Source organism: the organism of the source record quoted next, unplaced genomic scaffold, assembly GCF_019419815.1.
Source record: "Pyrus x bretschneideri cultivar Hongxiangsu unplaced genomic scaffold, Pyrus_bretschneideri_v1 Contig36, whole genome shotgun sequence".
NCBI classification, from domain to species: domain Eukaryota; kingdom Viridiplantae; phylum Streptophyta; class Magnoliopsida; order Rosales; family Rosaceae; genus Pyrus; species Pyrus x bretschneideri.
The window spans coordinates 4,779,461-4,807,369 of NW_025999679.1; the positions used below are offsets into that span (position 1 = coordinate 4,779,461).

General features: G+C 38.1%; 1 protein-coding gene and 2 pseudogenes across 9 annotated transcripts in view; 2 read left to right on the top strand and 1 right to left on the bottom strand.

The window, feature by feature from the left end:
• Positions 1 to 2,848: 2,848 nt before the first annotated feature.
• LOC103942418 overlaps positions 2,849 to 27,909 on the top strand; it is a 29,033-nt gene continuing 3,972 nt past the window's right edge. For 4 of the 9 annotated variants that reach the window (XR_007261050.1, XR_007261049.1, XR_007261048.1 and 1 more), the window contains exons 1-6: positions 2,849 to 3,220; positions 3,312 to 3,418; positions 3,516 to 3,686; positions 4,399 to 4,807; positions 4,919 to 5,037; positions 5,144 to 5,222. Coding sequence is in view for 6 of the 9 variants with exons in the window: in XM_048591897.1 (XP_048447854.1) it covers positions 3,091 to 3,220; positions 3,312 to 3,418; positions 3,516 to 3,686; positions 4,399 to 4,807; positions 4,919 to 5,037; positions 5,144 to 5,222 (1,015 nt within the window). In the remaining 3 variants the exon portion in view is untranslated. Of the gene's footprint in view, positions 3,221 to 3,311; positions 3,419 to 3,515; positions 3,687 to 4,398; positions 4,808 to 4,918; positions 5,038 to 5,143; positions 5,223 to 10,106; positions 10,361 to 19,800; positions 19,854 to 25,570; positions 25,623 to 27,909 lie in introns of those variants that run through there. The other 5 variants (XM_048591902.1, XM_048591901.1, XM_048591898.1 and 2 more) reach the window with 5 other exon arrangements.
• On the top strand, positions 18,778 to 18,888 carry LOC125480852 (annotated as a pseudogene).
• LOC125480851 lies at positions 20,353 to 20,463 on the bottom strand (annotated as a pseudogene).

The following is a 27,909-nucleotide window of genomic DNA, read 5'->3' on the forward strand; positions in this document are numbered from 1 at the left end:
TATCACCAATATATATAGAGAGAATTACACTCATTCGACACATCCTTTGATTTGAGTATGTCTTTTCACCATGGGATACAACACATTGTAGCAGTATGTCCAATGGATATATTTGATACAAAACACCTCTTATCCAAAGGATCATGAAACATGTCTTTTCGGCAACAATCAAAAGATGCATGTTCAAATTGAAGAGATGTGCTTTTTGGGTCAATAACCCAATCCCATCCCCTGTCAGTCAAACAGCCGCATAAATATATATATATATATATTATTTTTAAAATAATCAACACTTCTTCTGCATCATCTTCATGAACATGCGAGGCATGATCGGGTGTAGAGTGTAGAGTGTAGAGAGGTGCTGTTCATGAAAACTTCTAGATCGACAGGCATAACTCTGAATTTAGGACAATCTTTGACAATATTCCAACACTCCCACCAGGTGAATGATTTGTTTTTGCTTTTGGTTTTGGCATTATATCAAGCTTGTGTGTGAAGTTCCTACACAATGCGGGAGAATAAATAATTATAAAGAAAGTAGGTAACAAATAAATAATACAAACAAATAATTATAATCAAAGTAACTAACAAATAAATAATACCAACAAATAATTATAATCAAAGTAGCCAACAAATAAATAATACAAACAAATAATTATAATCAAAGTAGGTAACAAATAAATAAGACAAACAAATAAATAATATATTGTTACCTAATCCGCTAAATTTTCCCCACTTCGAAGATTACCACTAGCTTGTGCCAAGGTGTCTCTCCACGTACTATACGATTGGCTAAGTAATTTCCAACGACTGAACATCGATTCTTTGGTTCTTTTCCCACCCATTTTTTCAAGATAATTGGTATGAATAAGATCCCACATTTCTCGCAATTGCATCTCATTACCCATAAGCGAATCATGAGTAATTTCAACCCAGCTAGTACACATTTCAACCCAGCTAGTACACAACGCAATATCTTCAAGAAGCGTCCAATTCACACCTGCCTCATTAGTCATTCTGTTGGAAAAAAATTGGATTGAAACTTTGGGAGAAATATCAGAATGTGATTGGAAGTAGTTGAGCAAATAGAAATTGTGGTGCAAGGTAGAAGATAATGAGAAGGTATTTATAGAAAAGTAAAATCAATTTTTTATAAATTTTTCAAAATTTTTTTTCTTCAGATTTTTAATAATTTTTTACATTTTTTTTTAATTTTTTTTATTCACATAATTAATCTATACTGTTGGATAAAAACAAATTTGTATTCCAACACTCCAGATTGTGTCACGTGGCACAATAGTAACATTTCTGATTTTAAATTTTTTTTTTTAAATTTATAAAGTCGAATAACGTGGACCGTTAATCTCAAATCCAACGGTTGATATTAAATAAGGTTATTTAATTTTTTTTACCGTTGGAAATCCAACGGTCCACAAATTGTAGTCGTTGAAATCTAGCGGAGGTGGGGAAGCCATGTGGCTCCCCAACGGTAAGAAAACTGAATGCACTGCGGGCCCCTTTTCTGAATTTCTATGTGCTGACACACGCCCATGTGCCAGACAGAAAAAATATAAAAAAGACGGCTTACGTCTCTCTGACTTTAGCCCACGTCAGACTGCCTTCGGATGCTTGGGCCGGCACGAATCCACTGGCCTCTTCCTCGAGCCTGCACGGCCTCGCTCACCAACCAAGGCTGGGCTTCCTCCCTGGGCAATCAAGCCCTGTTCTGCAACCTGTCCCTCGAGCACGAGCTCCTGCTGGAGCTGCTCTTATGACACGGGCTGCCGCGTGGCGGGGAACCGCCCATTTACAAAGAACATTAAGCATTAGACCTTAGCCATTGGGCCCACAAGTATAACACTAAAAAATTAAAAAAAGAACAAAAATTTGTAGGGATGCTCCAATTGGAGGGCTCTTGTATTTCCTTTTGGCTTTGATTTTTTTTTTAGTAGCCACCAAAAACTCTTAGAGTGCGCTTATTGTACTCGACTATCTCAACCTGGACTAACTTTAGGGACTAAGCTAGATTGGCTTGACATGGATTAAGTAGTATAAGGATAATGAAGTATTTTGTGCAGTATCAGACTAAATGACAGATTATTTTAGAGTTAAAATACTTTTTTTTTTTTTGTCTTAATTCATTTGTCTTAATACACACTTTTTGTATTTGACTGTCTTCCCCCCATCCCTCTACTTTTCTTCTCTGGTTTGCATCTGTTCTTCACAAGCTCAGATTTTCTTCCACTGATAATCAAACCCATAAACTTTCTCTTCTTTTCATTTGCTTTCTCTTCAACTAAAATCCATATTTCTCTTTTATTAATTTACTTTCTCTTCAGATCAAACCCAGAAAAATCCCAACTTTTTTTTTTTTTCAATTTGCAAAAGCGCTTAACGGCCTTGAGAAGGACGCGACGGTCGGAGAAGAAAAGCATAATGGCCGTGGGTTGGAGATCTGTGGAAGACGACTGAGGAAGTCGAAACCTCAGCACGATGAAGATGCGAAGCACTGGTCTTAGACCTGGTTTGGTATTGAGGTGATTCTGAAAAAAAACTGCTATCAAAAAAAGTTGGGAGTTGTTTTTGTGTTTGGTAAACACTCAGCTTCAGCTTTTTTTCACAGTTTTGGATGAAAAAAAGCTAAAAACAAGAAGCTGCAAAACCCAGCTTTGAAAAACCGGCTTTTTTTTACATCTATTTTACATAAAAGTTTACCAAACACTCTAATATTGCTTTTTTTTTTCAAAAGCACTTTTACAAAAAAGTTTACCAAACACTCTGCTGCTTTATTTCACAGCTGCTTATTCTCACAGCATAATAGAAGCAGCTTTTTTTCAAAGCATAGCAATCCCATCTTTTTTGCCCGGCCTCGCTAAGCCGAGATAGTGAAGAGTTTAGTCGGAACGAGTCCGAGCTAGTCCCATTAAACTCAGTCCTGGCTTGCACCAAACACGGATTAATATTCTTAGCTAAGCGGAGTCTAGTCCAGTGAGGCTTAGGGAGTGAAAACAAACACGCCCTTAAACTCAGAACCCCAAAACCCTCCGGCGGCCAGGAAAGGGGTTGCTCAGCCGTTGCAGAGAGATAGAGATGCTTAGGGGCGGCAAGAGCTACGTGTCAGCACGTCCGGCCTTCTCACCGACGCCAAGCGCCTCCTTGTCTGCACAGGCACCGCCGTCTGCATCTTTAGCACCTCCGCTGGTTTGCGGGTTTTCCAACTGTACCCTCCTGTTCCTACTCAATTTACACTCCCATACCCCCTCCTGCCTGACAATATTCGATTTTTTTGTTGATTTCTTTCTTGTGATTAGATATCGTCCTTGGAGGGTCACAATGCGTTGGTCACCTCCGTCATTGGGACTTTGCAGTCCCTGAGTTGATGAAGACCATTGATATTAAAATGCCCATTTTCTCTGTGGTAGATAGCTTTGCTGTTTTATTCTAGTTTCTTTAATTTTGTGTTTGGAGCGGAGAAATTTTTTGACGGCGTGACGCTATTTGGTTTTGATTTTCAGGTTGTTCCGTCTACAATGGGCCAACCTGGGAAAGGAACACAAGAAAATGATTCTAATGCAGCTCACGTTTTTGCTTATTTGTCTGTTGAAAATACACCAAAGCCATTGCATGGACAGATTCGGAAGTGTAATTTGACTGAATCTCGTTTGGCTGGAGGTGCTCTCTCAGAGGTAGAGCAATAGCGAACTAGAAGTTATTTGACTCTAGATTTTTTTTCCTATACATTATTATGTGATATTCGTGAGGTTTCCTTCCGGTATGCGTGGAAATGAATTTATGAAGTGAACAAAAGAGAAGTGCTTTGATATGATTTATTGCATAAAAAGTTACATTTACGTGTTTAGTGCTTCTCTTATAGGTTGATAGGTATGTGTTATCATGTGTTATGTATTGCCTGCCAATGTAGTAATGTTCTCATACCCTATTTGATGCTGGTGTATTGTTACTCATGATCAGAACTTGAAGGATATAACAGTCGAAGTCCATAACATTGATGCAAACACATGTCTGTATGAATTTTTCTATAATATACTGATTAAGAGCTAATATTTTTTGTGATCAATTTCCTTTATATTATCCAAGACCAAAAGAATTATTTAATTCCCTCTCAGGAATTCATATTAACTTTTTTGAGATGAAACTTCCTTTAAGAGATACATGAAGATAATTCCATTCATTCTTGAGTTCTTTATCAGTATCCAGAAATTGTGTACGAATAGCTTTTACTTAACTACATTAAATTTGTTGGACATCTGAATCTATATGAAAGGAATTGGAACCCCCCCACCCACCCCGTGGTAACTTGTTATTTAATTCCAATATTTTTTCTCGTATTGCAATTTAAGAGGCATGAAAAACTGACAATGGGTTTGAATTTGACAGACTCGAAAACCAGAGGCTATAACTATCAGTCCCTCAGGAAAATTCTTTGGCATCCGGAACAAGCGGAAGCTTCATATATGGAGAGTCCCTGCTAAAGACTCGAAACTCATGATTGCTAAGAATTTTACACTGCATCATACAAGAAACTTTACCGTTCTTGCATTTCATCCAACTCAGGCAATTGTTGCCGCGGGTGATACAAGTGGGAGAATTCTAATCTGGACAGGATTTCGTAAAGGTAAGTTTTCTGATGGTGACAAAAGAATGAATGAAAGATCAATGAATAATGAGGATGAAAGGGATGGAGTTAGGGGAGATGACGATGCTGATGCTTCCTCCACATGGCATTGGCATGGTACTGGAATAAGTGTTCTTTCTTTCTCTTCTGACGGTGCCTATTTATATTCAGGTATGTGGGTTTTGAGCGAATTCAGGTGAAACTCACCCTGGATTATGCCTTGTTTTGTCATGGATTTCTTACTTTAAAGTGACATATTTATGACACTTCTATCTTATCCAGGTGGAATGGAAGGAGTTTTTGTGGTCTGGCAGCTAGACACAGGGAAAAAGAAGTTCTTGCGCAGAATTGGATCTCCTCTTCTATATTTGACTGATTCTCCAGACCCTTCACTTTCTTCTGTAAGAAAACATCCAATTTATTGGGATGGAGTATCGTAGCATAGTAATGCATTCTCTGTGATAAAGAACTAATGTATTCCACTGTTCACTGATATATGGATTGTAGATTTCTTGCGCAGATAATCAAATTCATATGCTAAAAATGCCCTACATGGAAATCTTGGAAGTCTATTTCAGGGATCAAGGTATTTGAAAATTCTCAGTTTTTTTTTATAGAATACATAAGAGGCTTCTTTTCAAGGCCATGCTATTGTGTGTTATTGACTATTGTGGTAATAATGATTAGAAGACAGGTTATGTTGTCTTATAGGAACCACAGATTAGTAGGTTACATTATTGACAGTGCACATCATTAGGTAGTCAGACGTAAGTTGCATATAGAATGCTACTAATGTTGATGTATATTTCCTTCCTAATGCTAGAATATATTTAGTATAATGGCACAAGCAAGGGTGTCGAATCCACAGGGACTAATTGGACCTATGTAATTACTTGTTTTGCAAAGAACTCTAAGAAATGAATCAAACTAATCAAAATAGGCAGATTTGTTGTTGTAACTTGAAAGCATAAGAAAATGAAGTAAACACAAATCAATGAATCAACAACTTTTATAATGGGATAGTATCAATGGAAATGAAGCTAGGGATTCGGTTTCACCATTGCTCAACTAAGTCCATGTTTGTTAAGTTAGTTTGTAGTCATTCATCTACTTATTTCTTGAGTTTGTTTCACTTGGACATGATCAACCATATGATGTGTGGATTTGATCAAATGTCTCTAATCATGAACCTAATTGTGATGTGCAACTTTGGTTCATAATCAAGAGTATGTAATGCACAAGAAACTTTCATAAAACCAAAGGGAATAACTCGGCAGGATGTTTGCTAAACATTCCCTTCATTCATTCACATATCTACCAAGATTATGCATGATGTGTGTTTTAATCTTGGCTACACAACTTTGTGATTAATTCAAATGATGATCAAACGTTAAAATCAACACACTAAGTCAACATTAAATCAGGGAATGAAACAAGAAATAGATGGACAACTGAGCATTCTAACTTAATTACATGGCAAACTTTGCAAGGTTACATCGAATCCCTAGAGGAAGATTAGTTACAATTCATGTTTACAAAAGATTTGACATAAAAATATAAAACATGAATGAACATAGAATTAATAAGAAGAACCCTTGAAGTAACGCTGAAGTCGAGTTTCTTGAAGAGTGCCCTTTTGTGTTGGTTTTCCAATTGTGATGCAAAATGAAGGTAGCTCGGCTATGGTTGAATGTTGTCTGCCAATGGGATAGAAATGGACAGAGAATGGAGGGGAAATGGAAGAGGTTATGTGTGTGTAATGGACTGAATGAAGAAGAAAAAAATGCGGAACCCTTGTTGTGTGAAGTGAGCTTTATTTATAGAAGGGAATGTGGCTCCAATTCAGATTGGATCCCATGCACAAGTCAGATGGAATAGCATCAAAATGAGCTGGAATTGATGGGTTTCTGAGGTAGTGGACGCATGGTATTAGGGAATATGCATGAATGTTGTTTGTTTAATTTAGCTACATGTGCACTTGCTGCAAAGCTGAAATGACACCCTGGAAAGGGTATCAAAATGCACGGCATAGACAAGGATGAGCTAGAATCACATGGAATGATGGGATGAATGGATTTCTGGAATGATAGATGCAAGGAATGGACATGATCTGCAGGTATGAGGATTATTTAATAAAGAAGCATGTGGATTTATGCAAAGGTGAATTGAACCACCAGAAATTGTTTGTACAAATCTGGAAAGGGGAAGAAAACACACGGCATGGGATGATGGAATGAGTGATTTTCTGGAATAATGGGTGAATAACAAAAGGGAAATGTGCAAGCATGTGGATTTTTGCAAAGATGAAACATGAGAAAGATAATGGAATGCACGGAATGGATGTGAGCATGCATGTGAATGCATGCTTTGGTGTTTAGAAATGCATAATCTGACTTGGAACCACATGGGATTTGCATGACATGATTATGTTTGTTGGTGGAACTATGGTTGAATGAATTAAGTAATGGAGGTGCATGTTCTTGGTGCAAAAGGGAGCTGGAATGGCATGGGAAGCACGGCAAGGTTGCAAACATGCATGTGAATGCATGTTTGGGTGTTGGAATCACATAGCTGACTTCCATGTTTTTGTTTTGTTTAAAATCACCCAATATGGCCGAATTGCATCTCTTAGCACTTCACATCTTTTCTGGAATGTTTTTACTTCATTTGCCTTCCCATTGATCCAAGTTCACACTTGGCTGCACACTAACACCAAATAATGTAAAATGCAACTAGTTTAATCCAAAACAATCACAAAGACACCAAATAAGGAAGATATAAATGCATGCAAAATGTGACTTATCAAATACCCCCAAACCTGGTTATTGCTAGTCCTCGAGCAAACTTAAAACTAAAACACACAAAACACAAACATCTAACTAAACCACTTTCGCTGGCTAAACGATTGCACTGAGCATGTGCAACAAGCCTTTGAACCCCTAGGTGTCCCTAGTTGGAGGAGTTGTGTCTCCTGAGGGTTTACAGTGATGACACCCACAAACATCTACAAACAATTTGGCTAATACATGCTTTAAACAAACTAATAAGAACCAATGAAGGTTTTGTCATTCATTCAACTCAAAAGTTTGCCACTACAAAGAATCGTATCAATTGTAACGTATAAAGATATTTCTTAATGTCTTACAACTTCAAGGTCACCATACCCAAATGCTTAAGATAGAATTCGCCTCAACTCTACTCCTCACAGCTTCCACTCAAGTTTTCACTCAGATCTTAAGGTTTAGTCTCTCAACAACATATATGAGTGAAATTATGTAAAGGAAATCAAAATTCTCACATATGAAATCTGAAATGGAAGCACAGTTTCTGAGTAGATCTCATGAAATGAATCAAATGCTAAGAATATAGATAACACACACACTTACCATCACCCATGAATACATCCTCAATGATCAGCTAGGTCTTTCTCAAGGTTGTAATGCAAGGCTTAGGGTATAGGTTATGAAAGACTTGATATGAAATGCTAGAGTTTGGGGCATACCAAGGTGTCTTTGAGGCTCTTCACTGGCATTTGTCTTCTTTTGTTTTTGACGTCCAGGCCCTATGCTTTATAATGAGGCGATTTGGAATTTGTCTCCACTTTGATCCTCTCTTATTTTTTTTTTTTTTTTTTTAGAAACATTTTCAACATAGGTGCCCTCGGTACACGCCACAATCCTGCTTTATAACTCAATCTGCCCTTAGTCTTCATCACATTGGTATTCCCCAAACTATAAGGTATGGCTTGTAATGGGCTAGAATGGGTAGATTATGGTGTGGGTGATGAATGAATTAGGCTAAAGTGTTTGGCTGCAACAAGGGTGAATGGAGCACACAAATGGGTAGGATTTAAGCCTTTTAGTAGTTAAACATGCATAGCCTAACATCATCTCATTGAGTTCATTCATGAATGATACTAAACACATGGTATCTGCAAAGGAGAATGATTCTTAGTATCCAAACAAAATAAAAGTAATGAGATCATTTAGAGTGAAATTGAAAGAAAAAGATAGGAGTAGAAACACTTTAAACCCTCTCAAAGAAGCAATTAGGCTCAAAATAACTCACTAGGGTAGTCTCCACTATTCTTCTTCCAGAATTTAAGTATGGTACCTCTATCATCATAATTCCAAGAGTTATAGCTTTATACATGACAACAAGATGCAACACTTTTTCATAGCAACCCAATCGTTTGTTTTCAAACATAGCCCTCATATACATTCATATTAGCAAGCAAAAACACACTTAACCCAACAAAAACAAACAAAACAAACAAACCACCCAAAAATAAACCTTCAACAATCTTACCCAAACTAACACATAAAACAAATCCAAAACACAAACCTTCCATCCTACACCCCCAAACCTAACCTAAGCATTGTCCTCGATGCTTAAAATTGTATGCAAAGTAAATAGGCAAAGAATATGGAATGGAAATAACATAAACACAAAATAAGGAAAGAACACAAACCACACTAGGTTGCCTCCTAGCAAGCGCTTTATTTAATGTCTAGGTAAGACATGGTAGCTTGTTCATGGTGTTGTAAACTCAAGAGCATCTACGACTTGATACACTTGCTCTTCCTCCACTTTCTCCAAGTATGGTTTCAGTCGCTGCCCATTGACTTTAAAAGAAGTGTCATTCTTCATGTTCTCTATCTCCACAGCTCCGTGGGGAAATGTTTGTAACACTTTGAATGGTCCCACCCACCTAGACTTCAGTTTTCCTGGAAAAAGTCTCAAACGTGAGTCATACAAAAGTACTTTCATACCTTGGTGAAACTCCTTCCTTAGGATGGCCTTGTCATGATAGAGCTTAGTCCGTTCCTTGTAGATTTTGGCATTCTCATATGCCTCATTTCTAAGCTCTTCCAACTCATTAAGTTGGAGCTTCCTTGCTATTCCAGCATCCTTGTAATCAAAGTTGAACTTCTTGATGGCCCAGTATGCACGGTGTTCAAGCTCCATTGGCAAATGACAAGCTTTCCTACTCACCAATGTCCATCTAGGGAGGCTTACCCCGGGTATGTTCAAGAACAAGTGAACCTCATGAATTCTTACAATCAAAGGCCAAGGAATGATGTGTATTCCAATACATATAACTCAAGTTGGAGAGATCATCCCAACCTTTCATGGAAGAACAACAATCAATTCCAAAATTTCCAACCAAAACCTGCCACTACCCTTGAGGACACGGTTAAATTGTTAGCCCAAAACACCTTGCAATTCCAACATTCCACAAATAGCACTCTCCAACAACATTCAGCAGCCCTAACCAAAATGGAAACACAATTGGGGCAGATTGCAGATGCCTTGAACCAAAGAGAAGTTGGAAAGTTTCCAAGCCAACCCGTGATACTCCAAAGGAACCAAGAGCAAGCCAAAGCAATCACTACACTTAGAAGTGGTAAGGTTATTGATAATAGAGTTGGCAATGAAGTTACTGATGAATATGATCATGTGAATGCAGGTGTTACTCAAGGAGACAATGAGAAACCAAATGAGGAACCAAGCCATGCTACTTCCTCATAGAATTAATAAGAAGAACCCTTGAAGTAACGCTGATGTCGAGTTCCTTGAAGAGTGCCCTTTTGTGTTGGTTTTCCAATTGTGATGCAAAATGAAGGTAGCTCGGCTATGGTTGAATGTTGTCTGCCAATGGGATAGAAATGGACAGAGAATGGAGGGGAAATGGAAGAGGTTATGTGTGTGTAATGGACTGAATGAAGAAGAAAAAAAATGCGGACCCCTTGTTGTGTGAACTAATTGGACCTATGTAAATACTTGTTTTGCAAGAACTCTAAGAAATGAATCAAACTAATCAAACTAGGCATATTAAGAAATGAATCAAACTAATCAAACTAGGCAGATTTGTTGTTGTAACTTGAAAGCATAAGAAAATGAAGTAAACACAAATCAATGAATCAACAACTAATATAATGGGATAGTATCAATGGAAATGAAGCTAGGGATTCGGTTTCACCATTGCTCAACTAAGTCCATGTTTGTTAAGTTAGTTTGTACTCATTCATCTACCTATTTCTTGAGTTTGTTTCACTTGGACATGATCAACCATATGATGTGTGGATTTGATCAAATGTCTCTAATTATGAACCTAATTGTGATGTGCAACTTTGGTTCATAATCAAGAGTATGTAATGCACAAGAAACTTTCATAAAACCAAAGGGAATAACTCGGCAGGATGTTTGCTAAATATTCCCTTCATTCATTCACATATCTACCAAGATTATGCATGATGTGTGTTTTAATCTTGGCTACACAACTTTGTGATTAATTCAAATGATGATCAAACATTAAAATCAACACACTAAGTCAACATTAAATCAGGGAATGAAACAAGAAATAGATGGAAAAACTGAGCATTCTAACTTAATTACATGGCAAACTTTGCAAGGTTACATCGAATCCCTAGGGGAAGATTAGTTACAATTCATGTTTACAAAAGATTTGACATAAAAATATAAAACATGAATGAACATAGAATTAATAAGAAGAACCCTTGAAGTAACGCTGATGTCGAGTTCCTTGAAGAGTGCCCTTTTGTGTTGGTTTTCCAATTGTGATGCAAAATGAAGGTAGCTCGGCTATGGTTGAATGTTGTCTGCCAATGGGATAGAAATGGACAGAGAATAGAGGGGAAATGGAAGAGGTTATGTGTGTGTAATGGACTGAATGAAGAAGAAAAAAAGTGCGGAACGCTGCTTGTGTGAAGTGAGCTTTGTTTATAGAAGGGAATGTGGCTCCAATTCAGATTGGATCTCATGCACAAGTCAGATGGAATAGCATCAAATGAGCTGGAATTGATGGGTTTCTGAGGTAGTGGACGCATGGTATTAGGGAATATGCATGAATGTTGTTTGTTTAATTTAGCTACATGTGCACTTGCTGCAAAGCTGAAATGACACCCTGGAAAGGGTATCAAAATGCACGGCATAGACAAGGATGAGCTAGAATCACATGGAATGATGGGATGAATGGATTTCTGGAATGATAGATGCAAGGAATGGACATGATCTGCAGGTATGAGGATTATTTAATAAAGAAGCATGTGGATTTCTGCAAAGGTGAATTGAACCACCAGAAATTGTTTGTACAAATCTGAAAAGGGGAAGAAAACACACGGCATGGGATGATGGAATGAGCGATTTTCTGGAATAATGGGTGAATAACAAAAGGGAAATGTGCAAGCATGTGGATTTTTGCAAAGATGAAACATGAGAAAGATAATGGAATACACGGAATGGATGTGAGCATGCATGTGAATGCATGCTTTGGTGTTTAGAAATGCATAATCTGACTTGGAACCACATGGGATTTGCATGACATGATTGTGTTTGTTGGTGGAACTATGGTTGAATGAATTAAGTAATGGAGGTGCATGTTCTTGGTGCAAAAGGGAGCTGGAATGGCATGGGAAGCACGGCAAGGTTGCAAACATGCATGTGAATGCATGTTTGGGTGTTGGAATCACATAGCTGACTTCCATGTTTTTGTTTTGTTTAAAATCACCCAATATGGCCGAATTGCATCTCTTAGCACTTCACATCTTTTCTGGAATGTTTTTACTTCATTTGCCTTCCCATTGATCCAAGTTCACACTTGGCTGCACACTAACACCAAATAATGTAAAATGCAACTAGTTTAATCCAAAACAATCACAAAGACACCAAATAAGGAAGTTATAAATGCATGCAAAATGTGACTTATCAAATACCCCCAAACCTGGTTATTGCTAGTCCTCGAGCAAACTTAAAACTAAAACACACAAAACACAAACATCTAACTAAACCACTTTCGCTGGCTAAACGATTGCACTGAGCATGTGCAACAAGCCTTTGAACCCCTAGGTGTCCCTAGTTGGAGGAGTTGTGTCTCCTGAGAGTTTACAGTGATGACACCCACAAACATCTACAAACACTGCAAACAATTTGGTTAATACATGCTTTAAACAAACTAATAAGAACCAATGAAGGTTTTGTCATTCATTCAACTCAAAAGTTTGCCACTTCAAAGAATCGTATCAATTGTAACGTATAAAGATATTTCTCAATGTCTTACAACTTCAAGGTCACCATACCCAAATGCTTAAGATAGAATTCGCCTCAACTCTACTCCTCACAGCTTCCACTCAAGTTTTCACTCAGATCTTAAGATTTAGTCTCTCAACAACATATATGAGTGAAATTATGTAAAGGAAATCAAAATTCTCACATATGAAATCTAAAATGGAAGCACAGTTTCTGAGTAGATCTCATGAAATGAATCAAATGCTAAGAATATAGATAACACACACACTTACCATCACCCATGAATACATCCTCAATGATCAGCTAGGTCTTTCTCAGGGTTGTAATGCAAGGCTTAGGGTATAGGTTATGAAAGACTTGATATGAAATGTTAGAGTTTGGGGCATACCAAGGTGTCTTTGAGGCTCTTCACTAACATTTGTCTTCTTTTGTTTTTGACGTCCAGGCCCTATGCTTTATAATGAGGCGATTTGGAATTTGTCTCCACTTTGATCCTCTCTTATTTTTTTTTTTTTTTTTTTTTTTTTAGAAACATTTTCAACATAGGTGCCCTCGGTACACGCCACAATCCTGCTTTATAACTCAATCTGCCCTTAGTCTTCATCACATTGGTATTCCCCAAACTATAAGGTATGGCTTGTAATGGGCTAGAATGGGTAGATTATGGTGTGGGTGATGAATGAATTAGGCTAAAGTGTTTGGCTGCAACAAGGGTGAATGGAGCACACAAATGGGTAGGATTTAAGCCTTTTAGTAGTTAAACATGCATAGCCTAACATCATCTCATTGAGTTCATTCATGAATGATACAAAACACATGGTATCTGCAAAGGAGAATGATTCTTAGTATCCAAACAAAATAAAAGTAATGAGATCATTTAGAGTGAAATTGAAAGAAAAAGATAGGAGTAGAAACACTAGGGTAGTCTCCACTATTCTTCTTCCAGAATTTAAGTATGGTACCTCTATCATCATAATTCCAAGAGTTATAGCTTTATACATGACAACAAGATGCAACACTTTTTCATAGCAACCCAATCGTTTGTTTTCAAACATAGCCCTCATATACATTCATATTAGCAAGCAAAAACACACTAACCCAACAAAAACAAACAAAACAAACAAACCACCCAAAAATAAACTTTCAACAATCTTACCCAAACTAACACATAAAACAAATCCAAAACACAAACCTTCCATCCTACACCCCCAAACCTAACCTAAGCATTGTCCTCGATGCTTAAAATTGTATGCAAAGTAAATAGGCAAAGAATATGGAATGGAAATAACATAAACACAAAATAAGGAAAGAACACAAACCACACTAGGTTGCCTCCTAACAAGCGCTTTATTTAATGTCTAGGCAAGACATGGTAGCTTGTTCATGGTGTTGTAAACTCAAGAGCATCTACGACTTGATACACTTGCTCTTCCTCCACTTTCTCCAAGTATGGTTTCAGTCGCTGCCCATTGACTTTAAAAGAAGTGCCATTCTTCATGTTCTCTATCTCCACAGCTCCGTGGGGAAATGTTTGTAACACTTTGAATGGTCCCACCCACCTAGACTTCAGTTTTCCTGGAAAAAGTCTCAAACGTGAGTCATACAAAAGTACTTTCATACCTTGGTGAAACTCCTTCCTTAGGATGGCCTTGTCATGATAGAGCTTAGTCCGTTCCTTGTAGATTTTGGCATTCTCATATGCCTCATTTCTAAGCTCTTCCAACTCATTAAGTTGGAGTTTCCTTGCTATTCCAGCATCCTTGTAATCAAAGTTGAACTTCTTGATGGCCCAGTATGCACGGTGTTCAAGCTCCATTGGCAAATGACAAGCTTTCCCAAACACAAGGCGATAAGGACTCATGCCAATGGGTGTCTTATATGCTGTTCTATATGCCCATAGTGCATCATTTAACCTTAGTGACCAATCCTTCCTTGTAGGGCTCACAGTCTTCATCAAGATGTTCTTGATCTCCCTGTTGCTAATCTCCACTTGTCCTGAGGTTTGAGGATGGTAGGGGGTTGCCACTTTGTGGTTGATGTTGTACTTCTTCATCAAGGATTCAAAGGGTTTGTTGCAGAAATGGCTGCCACCATCACTAATAATAGCTCTTGGGGTTCCAAACCTACAAAAAATCACATCTTTAAGAAAATTCAAAACAACCTTATGATCATTAGTTCTTGTAGCCATGGCTTCAACCCATTTGGATACGTAATCCACTGCCACTAATATGTATAAGTAGCCAAAAGAGGATGGAAATGGTCCCATGAAGTCAATTCCCCAAACATCAAAGAGCTCCACTACCAAAATGTTGTTCAATGGCATCTCATTTCTTCGGCTAATGTTCCCCATTTTCTGGCACCTATCACACTTAGAACAAAAATCAAAAGCATCTTTGAATAAAGTAGGCCAAAAGAAACCAGATTGTAAAACCTTTAGAGATGTTTTTTTGGCACCAAAATGTCCTCCACATGCCAATGTATGGCTGAATGTTAGAATGCTTTGTTGCTCACTCTCTGGGACACATCTCCTAATGATTTGGTCAGGGCAATATTTAAACAAATATGGTTCGTCCCAAACGTAGTGCTTTACCATGGCCAGGAACTTCTTTCTTTCCTGAAAAGAAAGGTCATTTCTCATTACACCACAAGCCAGATAATTAACAAAATCAGCATACCATGGTTCTTGTTCTTGAACAACAAGAAGTTGTTCATCTGGAAATGATTCATTTAGAGGTAAAGGTTGTCCCACTCCATGGTTTTCATTAAGCCTGGACAAATGGTCAGCCACAACATTATCACTGCCCTTCTTATCTCGAATTTCCAAGTCAAACTCTTGTAGTAATAGTATCCATCTAATCAAGCGTGGTTTAGCATCTTTCTTTGTCATCAAGTACCTAAGGGCTGCATGATCAGAAAACACAATAACTTTAGATCCCACAAGATATGACCTAAACTTTTCTAAGGCAAAAACAACAGCAAGCAACTCCTTTTCAGTTGTGGAATAGTTAAGTTGAGCATCATGCAGAGTCCGGCTTGCATAGTAGATCACATGTGGAAGTTTGTTCACCCTTTGCCCTAAAACTGCACCAACAGCATAGTCAGAGGCATCACACATTAATTCAAAAGGTAACGACCAATCTGGTGCCATAATAATAGGGGCCGAGGTTAGTTCATTTTTCAAAGTATTGAATGCATCCATACAAGCCTTATCAAAATGAAATACAACATCTTTAGCTAACAGATTACATAATGGACGAGTGATCATTGAAAAGTTCTTAATGAAACGACGATAAAAACCCGCATGACCCAAAAAACTTCTTACTCCCTTCACAGTGGTGGGGGCTACCATATTGGTGATGACGTCAATTTTGGCTTTGTCTACCTCCATTCCTTTGCTAGAGATTACATGTCCCAACACAATTCCTTGTTTCACCATAAATTGGCACTTTTCCCAATTGAGAACCAAATTTGTTTCTTGACATCTTTGAAGTACTAAAGATAGATGGTTAAGACATTCATCAAAAGAGGAACCAAACACTGAGAAATCATCCATAAATACCTCAATGAATCTTTCTACCATGTCAGAAAAGATGGCCAACATGCATCTTTGGAATGTTGCTGGAGCATTGCAAAGTCCAAAAGGCATTCTCCTATATGCAAATGTGCCAAAGGGGCAAGTAAAGGTTGTTTTCTCTTGATCCTCCGGAGCGATTGCGATTTGATTGTAACCTGAGTATCCATCCAGAAAACAATAATGTGAGTACCCTGCCAATCTCTCAAGCATTTGATCTATGAAAGGCATAGGAAAATAATCTTTTCTAGTGCTAGAATTCAACTTCCTGTAATCGGTGCAAACACGCCAACTAGCAGTGGGCTTTGTGGGCACAAGCTCATTGTTTTCATTCTTCATCACTGTGATTCCCACCTTCTTAGGCACCACTTGAATGGCACTCACCCATTTGCTATCAGAAATGGGATATATGATCCCCACATCTAACAATTTCAACACCTCATTCCTAACAACTTCCTTCATGTGTGGGTTGAGCCTTCTTTGTGGTTCACGGGTTGACTTTGCCCCTTCCTCCAAGAGAATCCTATGCATGCACATGGTAGGGCTTATTCCCTTGATATCTGCAATAGACCAACCAAAAACTGATTTGAACTCTTTTAACACCCTAATTAGTTTATCTTCTTCATTTGGGGTGAGATCAGAAGCTATGATAATTGGAAGAGTTTCAAATTCAGCTAGATATGCATATTTTAGATGTGGTGGAAGTGGTTTAAGTTCAAGTTTTGGTGCCTTAACAGTGGAAGGAGTTAGATGTGACATTGATGATTCTAAAGGCTCTAAAAGATATGAAACATTCAAAGGATACAATGCTAATGCTTCCAAGGCAGCTACTTCTTCCATGAGTGCATCTTCTTCATCAAACTCATCTTGAGATTGACTCAAAACAGTTTGTAATGGTTCATTCGATTGTGCCTGCAAGAACTTAGAGAATACAAGTGAATCAAGCACATCAATGGCATAACAGTCAAGAGATGAAGAAGGATGAGAAAGAGATTCAAACACTTTGAATTGAACTGTCTCTCCTAACACTGTCATAGTGAGGAGTCCATTTTGCACATCAATGATGGTCTTGGCCGTGGCCATGAAAGGTCTCCCAAGCAATATAGGCAACTCACGATCATGTATAGGAGCTTCTTCCATGTCCAACACTACAAAATCTGCAGGCAAGATTAGTTTATCAACTTGAACTAGGATATCTTCTACTATACCTCTTGGATATTTAACGGATCTGTCTGCAAGTTGTAATGAAATGGTGGTGGCTTTCAAATCTCCCAAACCTAGTTGAAGGTACACTGAATAAGGCATTAAGTTGATGCTAGCACCCAAATCAAGCATTGCCTTCTCTACTTTCTTGTCCCCTATGGTGATGTTGATAGAGAAACTTCCTGGATCCTTGAGCTTTGGTGGAAGTTTTCTTTGCAAAACTGCACTCACATTCTCAGACACCACTACCTTCTCATGTGGTCCATACTTCCTTTTGTAGCTATTTAACTCCTTGAAGAACTTCCCATATGCTGGCATGTTCCTAATGACATCAAGCAAAGGTAAGTTAACATTCACTTTGCTTAGTATATCAAAAATCTCCTTAAATGACTTATCCTGCTTGCTCTTGGCAAGTCTTCCAGGGAATGGTATTGGTGGAGTGTATGGTTTCTCGGCCTTGTGAAGATTTGGTGCTTCAACATGGCTTGGTTCCTCATTTGGTCTATCATTGTCTCCTTGAGTAACACCTGCATTCACATGATCATATTCATTAGTAACTTCATTGCCAACCCTATTATCAATAACCTTACCACTTCTAAGTGTAGTGATTGCTTTGGCTTGCTCTTGGTTCCTTTGGAGTATCACTGGTTGGCTTGGAAACTTTCCAATTTCTCTTTGGTTCAAGGCATCTGCAATCTGCCCCAATTGTGTCTCCATTTTGGTTAGAGCTGCTGAATGTTGTTGGAGAGTGCTATTGGTGGAATCTTGGAATTGCAAGGTGTTTTGGGCTAACAATTTAACCGTGTCCTCAAGGGTAGTGGCAGGTTTTGGTTGGAAATTTTGGAATTGATTGTTGTTCTTCCATGAAAGGTTGGGATGATCTCTCCAACTTGAGTTATATGTATTGGAATACACATCATTCCTTGGTCTTTGATTGTAAGAATTCATGAGGTTCACTTGCTCTTGAACATACTCGGGGTAAGCCTCCCTAGATGGACATTGGTGATTAGGATGGCTTGGTATGTTGCAAATGGCACACACTTCATTAGCTTTTGGCACCATGTTGAGCACGGATTCAAGCTTCCTTTCTAGGTTAGCTACCTGCAACAAAAGCTCATGATTAGAACTTGTTTCATAGACTCCAACTTTCTTACCCCTTAAATCCTTGTGTTGAGCATTAGACCCCAACATCTCATAAATGTTATATGACTCTTGAGCATTCTTTTTCTTCAATGCTCCACCTGCTGCATTATCAACAGTTGATTGACAATTTTGGGTTAGTCCATCATAGAAAATTTGCATTTGTAAGTGAAAAGGTAACCCATGGTGTGGACATTGCAACAAGAGGCCTTTAAAACGCTCCCAACACTCATTGAAAAGTTCTCCATCATCTTGTTTGAAGTTGAAGATTTGTCCCCTTAATGTGGCTGTCTTTTGAGTGGAAAAGAACTTCTCCAAGAACTTCTTAGCCACGGCATCCCATGTGGTGAGGGAACCTGGTGTTAGAGTCATTAACCAACTCTTGGCCTTATCTTTCAAGGTGTAAGGAAACACTCTCATCCTCAAATTTGCCTCACTAACTCCCTGCAAAGGTAAACCACTCACAACATTGTAAAACTCTTTAATATGAGCTAAAGGGTCTTCATTAGGTAAGCCATAAAATGAGGGAAACATATGAAAATGTGAAGATTTGAGATCATAGTTTCTAGCTTCTGTGGGCAGCAAGATGCATGAAGGTGAATTTGGTATGATTGGTTGAGCAAAGTCCTCCAAAGCTCGAAGTTCATCTTGGTTGCCCGCCATCTCTTCCTCTCTTTCCCAATTAAATTGCTCAGATCCTTTACTTGTTGAATTAGGTGAATTCCTTTCCTCTTCCTCACGGATAAAGGATGAACTTGATGGCACAAAGTTGTCCAAAGTGTGGCCCTTTAACCTTCCAATTCTTTGGCCTAACTCAACAAGTCTATTTGACATATACTACCTGAAACAAAGTAACACAAGTTTGAATGAAAATCACGAATCTACCTAAAATGAAAAGAGCAAAGTTTAAATAACACACAACAATGAAAAACACAAAGTTTAAATAGCAAACAAGCAATTACAAGGGACTGAAATCAGTCCCCGGCAACGGCGCCATTTTACTAAATATATTCTAGCATTAGGAAGGAAATATACATCAACAAAAATGGCGCTGTTGCCGGGGACTGATTTCAGTCCCTTGTAATTGCTTGTTTGCTATTTAAACTTTGTGTTTTTCATTGTTGTGTGTTAGTTAAACTTTGCTCTTTTCATTTTAGGTAGATTCGTGATTTTCATTCAAACTTGTGTTACTTTGTTTCAGGTAGTATATGTCAAATAGACTTGTTGAGTTAGGCCAAAGAATTGAAAGGTTAAAGGGCCACACTTTGGACAACTTTGTGCCATCAAGTTCATCCTTTATCCGTGAGGAAGAGGAAAGGAATTCACCTAGTTCAACAAGTAAAGGATCTGAACAATTTAATTGGGAAAGAGAGGAAGAGATGGCGGGCAACCAAGATGAACTTAGAGCTTTGGAGGACTTTGCTCAACCAATCATACCAAATTCACCTTCATGCATCTTGCTGCCCACAGAAGCTAGAAACTATGATCTCAAATCTTCACATTTTCATATGTTTCCCTCATTTTATGGCTTACCTAATGAAGACCCTTTAGCTCATATTAAAGAGTTTTACAATGTTGTGAGTGGTTTACCTTTGCAGGGAGTTAGTGAAGCAAATTTGAGGATGAGAGTGTTTCCTTACACCTTGAAAGATAAGGCCAAGAGTTGGTTAATGACTCTAACACCAGGTTCCCTCACCACATGGGATGCCGTGGCTAAGAAGTTCTTGGAGAAGTTCTTTTCCACTCAAAAGACAGCCACATTAAGGGGACAAATCTTCAACTTCAAACAAGATGATGGTGAACCTTTCAATGAGTGTTGGGAGCGTTTTAAGGGCCTCTTGTTGCAATGTCCACATCATGGGTTACCTTTTCACTTACAAATGCAAATTTTCTATGATGGACTAACCCAAACTTGTCAATCAACTGTTGATAATGCAGCAGGTGGAGCATTGAAGAAAAAGAATGCTCAAGAGTCATATAACATTTATGAGATGTTGGGGTCTAATGCTCAACACAAAGATTTAAGGGGTAAGAAAGTTGGAGTCTATGAAATAAGTTCTAACCATGAGCTTTTGTAGCAGGTAGCTAACCTAGAAAGGAAGCTTGAATCCGTGATCAATATGGTGCCAAAAACTAATGAAGTGTGTGCCATTTGCAACATACCAAGCCATCCTACTCACCAATGTCCATCTAGGGAGGCTTACCCCGAGTATGTTCAAGAACAAGTGAACCTCATGAATTCTTACAATCAAAGGCCAAGGAATGATGTGTATTCCAATACATATAACTCAAGTTGGAGAGATCATCCCAACCTTTCATGGAAGAACAACAATCAATTCCAAAATTTCCAACCAAAACCTGCCACTACCCTTGAGGACACGATTAAATTGTTAGCCCAAAACACCTTGCAATTCCAACATTCCACAAATAGCACTCTCCAACAACATTCAGCAGCCCTAACCAAAATGGAAACACAATTGGGGCAGATTGCAGATGCCTTGAACCAAAGAGAAGTTGGAAAGTTTCCAAGCCAACCCGTGATACTCCAAAGGAACCAAGAGCAAGCCAAAGCAATAACTACACTTAGAAGTGGTAAGGTTATTGATAATAGAGTTGACAATGAAGTTACTGATGAATATGATCATGTGAATGCAGGTGTTACTCAAGGAGACAATGAGGAACCAAGCCATGCTACTTCCTCATTTGAAGCACCAAATCTTCACAAGGCCGAGAAACCATACACTCCACCAATACCATTCCCTGGAAGACTTGCCAAGAGCAAGCAGGATAAGTCATTCAAGGAAATTTTTGATATACTAAGCAAAGTGAATGTTAACTTACCTTTGCTTGATGTCATTAGGAACATGCCAGCATATGGGAAGTTCTTCAAGGAGTTAAACAGCTACAAAAGGAAGTATGGACCACATGAGAAGGTAGTGGTGTCTGAGAATGTGAGTGCAGTTTTGCAAAGAAAACTTCCACCAAAACTCAAGGATCCAGGAAGTTTCTCTATCAACATCACCATAGGGGACAAGAAAGTAGAGAAGGCAATGCTTGATTTGGGTGCTAGCATCAACTTAATGCTTTATTCAGTGTACCTTCAACTAGGTTTGGGAGATTTGAAAGCCACCACCATTTCATTACAACTTGCAGACAGATCTGTGAAATATCCAAGAGGTATAGTCGAAGATATTCTAGTTCAAGTTGATAAACTAATCTTGCCTGCAGATTTTGTAGTGTTGGACATGGAAGAAGCTCCTATACATGATCGTGAGTTGCCTATATTGCTTGGGAGACCTTTCATGGCCACGGCCAAGACCATCATTGATGTGCAAAATGGACTCCTCACTATGACAGTGTTAGGAGAGACAGTTCAATTCAAAGTGTTTGAATCTCTTTCTCACCCTTCTTCATCTCTTGATTGTTATGCCATTGATGTGCTTGATTCACTTGTATTCTCTAAGTTCTTGCAGGCACAATCGAATGAACCATTACAAACTGTTTTGAGTCAATCTCAAGATGAGTTTGATGAAGAAGATGCACTCATGGAAGAAGTAGCTGCCTTGGAAGCATTAGCATTGTATCCTTTGAATGTTTCACCTCTTTTAGAGCCTTTAGAATCATCAATGTCACATCTAACTCCTTCCACTGTTAAGGCACCAAAACTTGAACTTAAACCACTTCCACCACATCTAAAATATGCATATCTAGCTGAATTTGAAACTCTTCCAATTATCATAGCTTCTGATCTCACCCAAAATGAAGAAGATAAACTAATTAGGGTGTTAAAAGAGTTCAAATCAGTTTTTGGTTGGTCTATTGCAGATATCAAGGGAATAAGCCCTACCATGTGCATGCATAGGATTCTTTTGGAGGAAGGGGCAAAGTCAACCCGTGAACCACAAAGAAGGCTCAACCCACACATGAAGGAAGTTGTTAGGAATGAAGTGTTGAAATTGTTAGATGTGGGGATCATATATCCCATTTCTGATAGCAAATGGGTGAGTGCCATTCAAGTGGTACCTAAGAAGGTGGGAATCACAGTGATGAAGAATGAAAACAATGAGCTTGTGCCCACAAAGCCCACAGCTAGTTGGCGTGTTTGCACCGATTACAGGAAGTTGAATTCTAGCACTAGAAAAGATTACTTTCCTATGCCTTTCATAGATCAAATGCTTGAGAGATTGGCAGGTTACTCACATTATTGTTTTCTGGATGGTTACTTAGGTTACAATCAAATTGCAATCGCTCCGGAGGATCAAAAGAAAACAACCTTTACTTGCCCCTTTGGCACATTTGCATATAGGAGAATGCCTTTTGGACTTTGCAATGCTCCAGCAACATTCCAAAGATGCATGTTGGCCATCTTTTCTGACATGGTAGAAAGATTCATTGAGGTATTTATGGATGATTTCTCAGTGTTTGGTTCCTCTTTTGATGAATGTCTTAACCATCTATCTTTAGTACTTCAAAGATGTCAGGAAACAAATTTGGTTCTCAATTGGGAAAAGTGCCAATTTATGGTGAAACAAGGAATTGTGTTGGGGCATGTAATCTCTAGCAAAGGAATGGAGGTAGACAAAGCCAAAATTGACGTCATCACCAATATGGTAGCCCCCACCACTGTGAAGGGAGTAAGAAGTTTTTTGGGTCATGCGGGTTTTTATCGTCGTTTCATTAAGAACTTTTCAATGATCACTCGTCCATTATGCAATCTGTTAGCTAAAGATGTTGTATTTCATTTTGATAAGGCTTGTATGGATGCATTCAATACTTTGAAAAATGAACTAACCTCGGCCCCTATTATTATGGCACCAGATTGATCGTTACCTTTTGAATTAATGTGTGATGCCTTTGACTATGCTGTTGGTGCAGTTTTAGGGCAAAGGGTGAACAAACTTCCACATGTGATCTACTATGCAAGCCGGACTCTGCATGATGCTCAACTTAACTATTCCACAACTGAAAAGGAGTTGCTTGCTGTTGTTTTTGCCTTAGAAAAGTTTAGGTCATATCTTGTGGGATCTAAAGTTATTGTGTTTTCTGATCATGCAGCCCTTAGGTACTTGATGACAAAGAAAGATGCTAAACCACGCTTGATTAGATGGATACTATTACTACAAGAGTTTGACTTGGAAATTCGAGATAAGAAGGGCAGTGATAATGTTGTGGCTGACCATTTGTCCAGGCTTAATGAAAACCATGGAGTGGGACAACCTTTACCTCTAAATGAATCATTTCCAGATGAACAACTTCTTGTTGTTCAAGAACAAGAACCATGGTATGCTGATTTTGTTAATTATCTGGCTTGTGGTGTAATGAGAAATGACCTTTCTTTTCAGGAAAGAAAGAAGTTCCTGGCCATGGTAAAGCACTACGTTTGGGACGAACCATATTTGTTTAAATATTGCCCTGACCAAATCATTAGGAGATGTGTCCCAGAGAGTGAGCAACAAAGCATTCTAACATTCAGCCATACATTGGCATGTGGAGGACATTTTGGTGCCAAAAAGACATCTCTAAAGGTTTTACAATCTGGTTTCTTTTGGCCTACTTTATTCAAAGATGCTTTTGATTTTTGTTCTAAGTGTGATAGGTGCCAGAAAATGGGGAACATTAGCCGAAGAAATGAGATGCCATTGAACAACATTTTGGTAGTGGAGCTCTTTGATGTTTGGGGAATTGACTTCATGGGACCATTTCCATCCTCTTTTGGCTACTTATACATATTAGTGGCAGTGGATTACGTATCCAAATGGGTTGAAGCCATGGCTACAAGAACTAATGATCATAAGGTTGTTTTGAATTTTCTTAAAGATGTGATTTTTTGTAGGTTTGGAACCCCAAGAGCTATTATTAGTGATGGTGGCAGCCATTTCTGCAAGAAACCCTTTGAATCCTTGATGAAGAAGTACAACATCAACCACAAAGTGGTAACCCCCTACCATCCTCAAACCTCAGGACAAGTGGAGATTAGCAACAGGGAGATCAAGAACATCTTTATGAAGACTGTGAGCCCTACAAGGAAGGATTGGTCACTAAGGTTAAATGATGCACTATGGGCATATAGAACAGCATACAAGACACCCATTGGCATGAGTCCTTATCGCCTTGTGTTTCAGTCCATTACACACACATAACCTCTTCCATTTCCCCTCCATTCTCTGTCCATTTCTATCCCATTGGCAGACAACATTCAACCATAGCCGAGCTACCTTCATTTTGCATCACAATTGGAAAACCAACACAAAATGGCACTCTTCAAGGAACTCGACATCAGCGTTACTTCAAGGGTTCTTCTTATTAATTCTATGTTCATTCATGTTTTATATTTTTATGTCAAATCTTTTGTAAACATGAATTGTAACTAATCTTCCTCTAGGGATTCGATGTAACCTTGCAAAGTTTGCCATGTAATTAAGTTAGAATGCTCAGTTGTCCATCTATTTCTTGTTTCATTCCCTGATTTAATGTTGACTTAGTGTGTTGATTTTAATGTTTGATCATCATTTGAATTAATCACAAAGTTGTGTAGCCAAGATTAAAACACACATCATGCATAATCTTGGTAGATATGTGAATGAATGAAGGGAATGTTTAGCAAACATCTTGCCGAGTTATTCCCTTTGGTTTTATGAAAGTTTCTTGTGCATTACATATTCTTGATTATGAATCAAAGTTGCACATCACAATTAGGTTCATGATTAGAGACATTTGATCAAATCCACACATCATATGGTTGATCATGTCCAAGTGAAACAAACTCAAGAAATAAGTAGATGAATGAGTACAAACTAACTTAACAAACATGGACTTAGTTGAGCAATGGTGAAACCGAATCCCTAGCTTCATTTCCATTGATACTATCTGATAGGAGCATATTTAGGCGACTTACTTAGCTTGTTTTCGTGCATCTATGTTGTTAATTCATAGTTGTTTTAGTAGTTTAAGCCATTTTCGTGTGTTTTTAGGTTCATATGGCTAAGGAAGCAAAAAGATGCATTTTGGAGTATTTTGCAGCAAAATTGGGCTTGGAATGGATAGCATATGATTGGAGCCAAAGTGTTGGACGAATTTGAAGGCCTTGCATTCATTTTGGACATAAAACAAAGGGCCTAGCCCATTCTCTCTTAAACCAACCCCAAGGCCATGCATTTCCTTCCAATTCCAAAGCCCACAATCACTTCAAAAGCCATGCAAAGAACCATCCATTCCATCAAAAACAATCCATCAATTCACATGCAAAACCACCATTAACACACATGCACCCAAACAAAGCCAACCTAGCTAACCCTACATGCATTCTTTATGCAACTCTTCATCATTCCACCATTCATTCTTTATTCCACAAAAACAAGTCACATGCATTTCCACCTTCCTACTTCATCATTTCACCACATTCTCCCTCTTTAACTCATTTCATTATTCATTCACTTTGCATTCATTCAATTCCACCCCACATGCACCCTTTATTCTTCATCATTGCAACCATGGCACATTTACACCAACAAAACAACTCCCATGCCATGGCCTACTCATATTCCCATTTCCTTTCCAACATCTCACATGCATTTCCACCTTCCTACTTCATCATTTCACCACATTTTCCCTTTTATTTCCACATGCAATTCTTCATCATTGCAACCACAAACACCTTAAACAAATAGCCATATACATCTCCACTCCTCCTATAAATACCCTTGCATTCATTCATTCAAGAATCATCTCATTCACAACACAACACACCACAAACACTTCCCTAGCCGTGAGTTTCTCTCCCTTAGAATCCAAAAACCATCTTCCATTTCCACCAATCCTCATCCATTTCCATAATTCCCCAACACTTCCATCCCCCCAACCAACCTATCCTTAAACCTTGTGCTACAACAACGAGGAAGAGAAGAGTGCCTAAACGTTCATACAATTCAAGTTTTGAGTTGTTGGAATGTTTAGGTGTTTCTTTGATTTCAAAGTTTCATTTTAATTCTCTTTGTTTTGTACGTATGAGAAATGGAAGAAAAGAGTGCTTAAACGTTCATACAATTCAAGTTTTGAGTTGTTGGAATGTTTATGTGTTTCTTTGATTTCAAAGTTATGAGGAACTAAACCCCCTTTAGGTAGGGGGTGATTCGAAACTATGTTTATGTTTGTAATATGATTTGATTACTTTTAATTACGTTTCATAAGTTATGAATTCAATTTGTTTAACTGTTTGATTGATAACCTATTTATGTATGTTTATTAAGAATGAACGCTTAATTTTCATGCATGAATTTGACGCTAGAATATAAGTGAGTTTCACGTAATAGTTATGAACTTATATTCACAAGTAGTGGAGGTTGCTTATAAACAATCGCGTTAAACATATTCTTGGCATAAGTTTCATGCAATCATAGTAACGAATGCCTCGTCAACACTTATAGTTTTCATGATGCTTAATGATTCTTGCTTGTATCTCTATTATGCAATTCATGTAGGGAATTTGTGAGGAATGCTTTGGATTGTCGTATGCAATCATCCAATTCATTAACTTAAGGAAAACTTGACGGTTAATTTAAGCGGACCTAATTAACCCGGGGCGTTGAGAATTCATGGTTTATTGAAAAGCAATTAGACATCGTTTTGTATGCAAGTATAACATATGTGGAGATGAACCCCTTAGCTAGCTTCCTATCCATTCATTTCCGTCAAATCCATATTTACAATTTGTTTTATTTCCAAGTTTCCATTTTTAGTTTAAAGTCGTCCAAATCCAACCCCCTTTACTTTATTGTTCAATTTAGTTAGAAATCAATTTAGTTTGTGTTTTTAAAGCATTTTGAGTCTTTTGGTTTGTCTTAGTGTTTTAACGTTTAGTTTCACATTCTTTGAGTCTAGTTTAGTGTTTTATCTTGTTTTTACGTTTTTGAGTCAGTTTCCAAGGTTTTAGCAATCCCTCCTAATCCCCGGTCCAGAACGATCCCTACTTATACTTATACTACAATTGACAAAAAGAGGGTTTAATTTGTGTGCGTATAAATCTCGCATCACTATCCCATTAGAAAAGTTGTTGATTCATTGATTTGTGTTTACTTCATTTTCTTATGCTTTCAAGTTACAACAACAAATCTGCCTATTTTGATTAGTTTGATTCATTTCTTAGAGTTCTTTGCAAAACAAGTAATTACATAGGTCCAATTAGTCCCTGTGGATTCGACACCCTTGCTTGTGCGAAGTGAGCTTTGTTTATAGAAGGGAATGTGGCTCCAATTCAGATTGGATCCCATGCACAAGTCAAATGGAATAGCATCAAAATGAGCTGGAATTGATG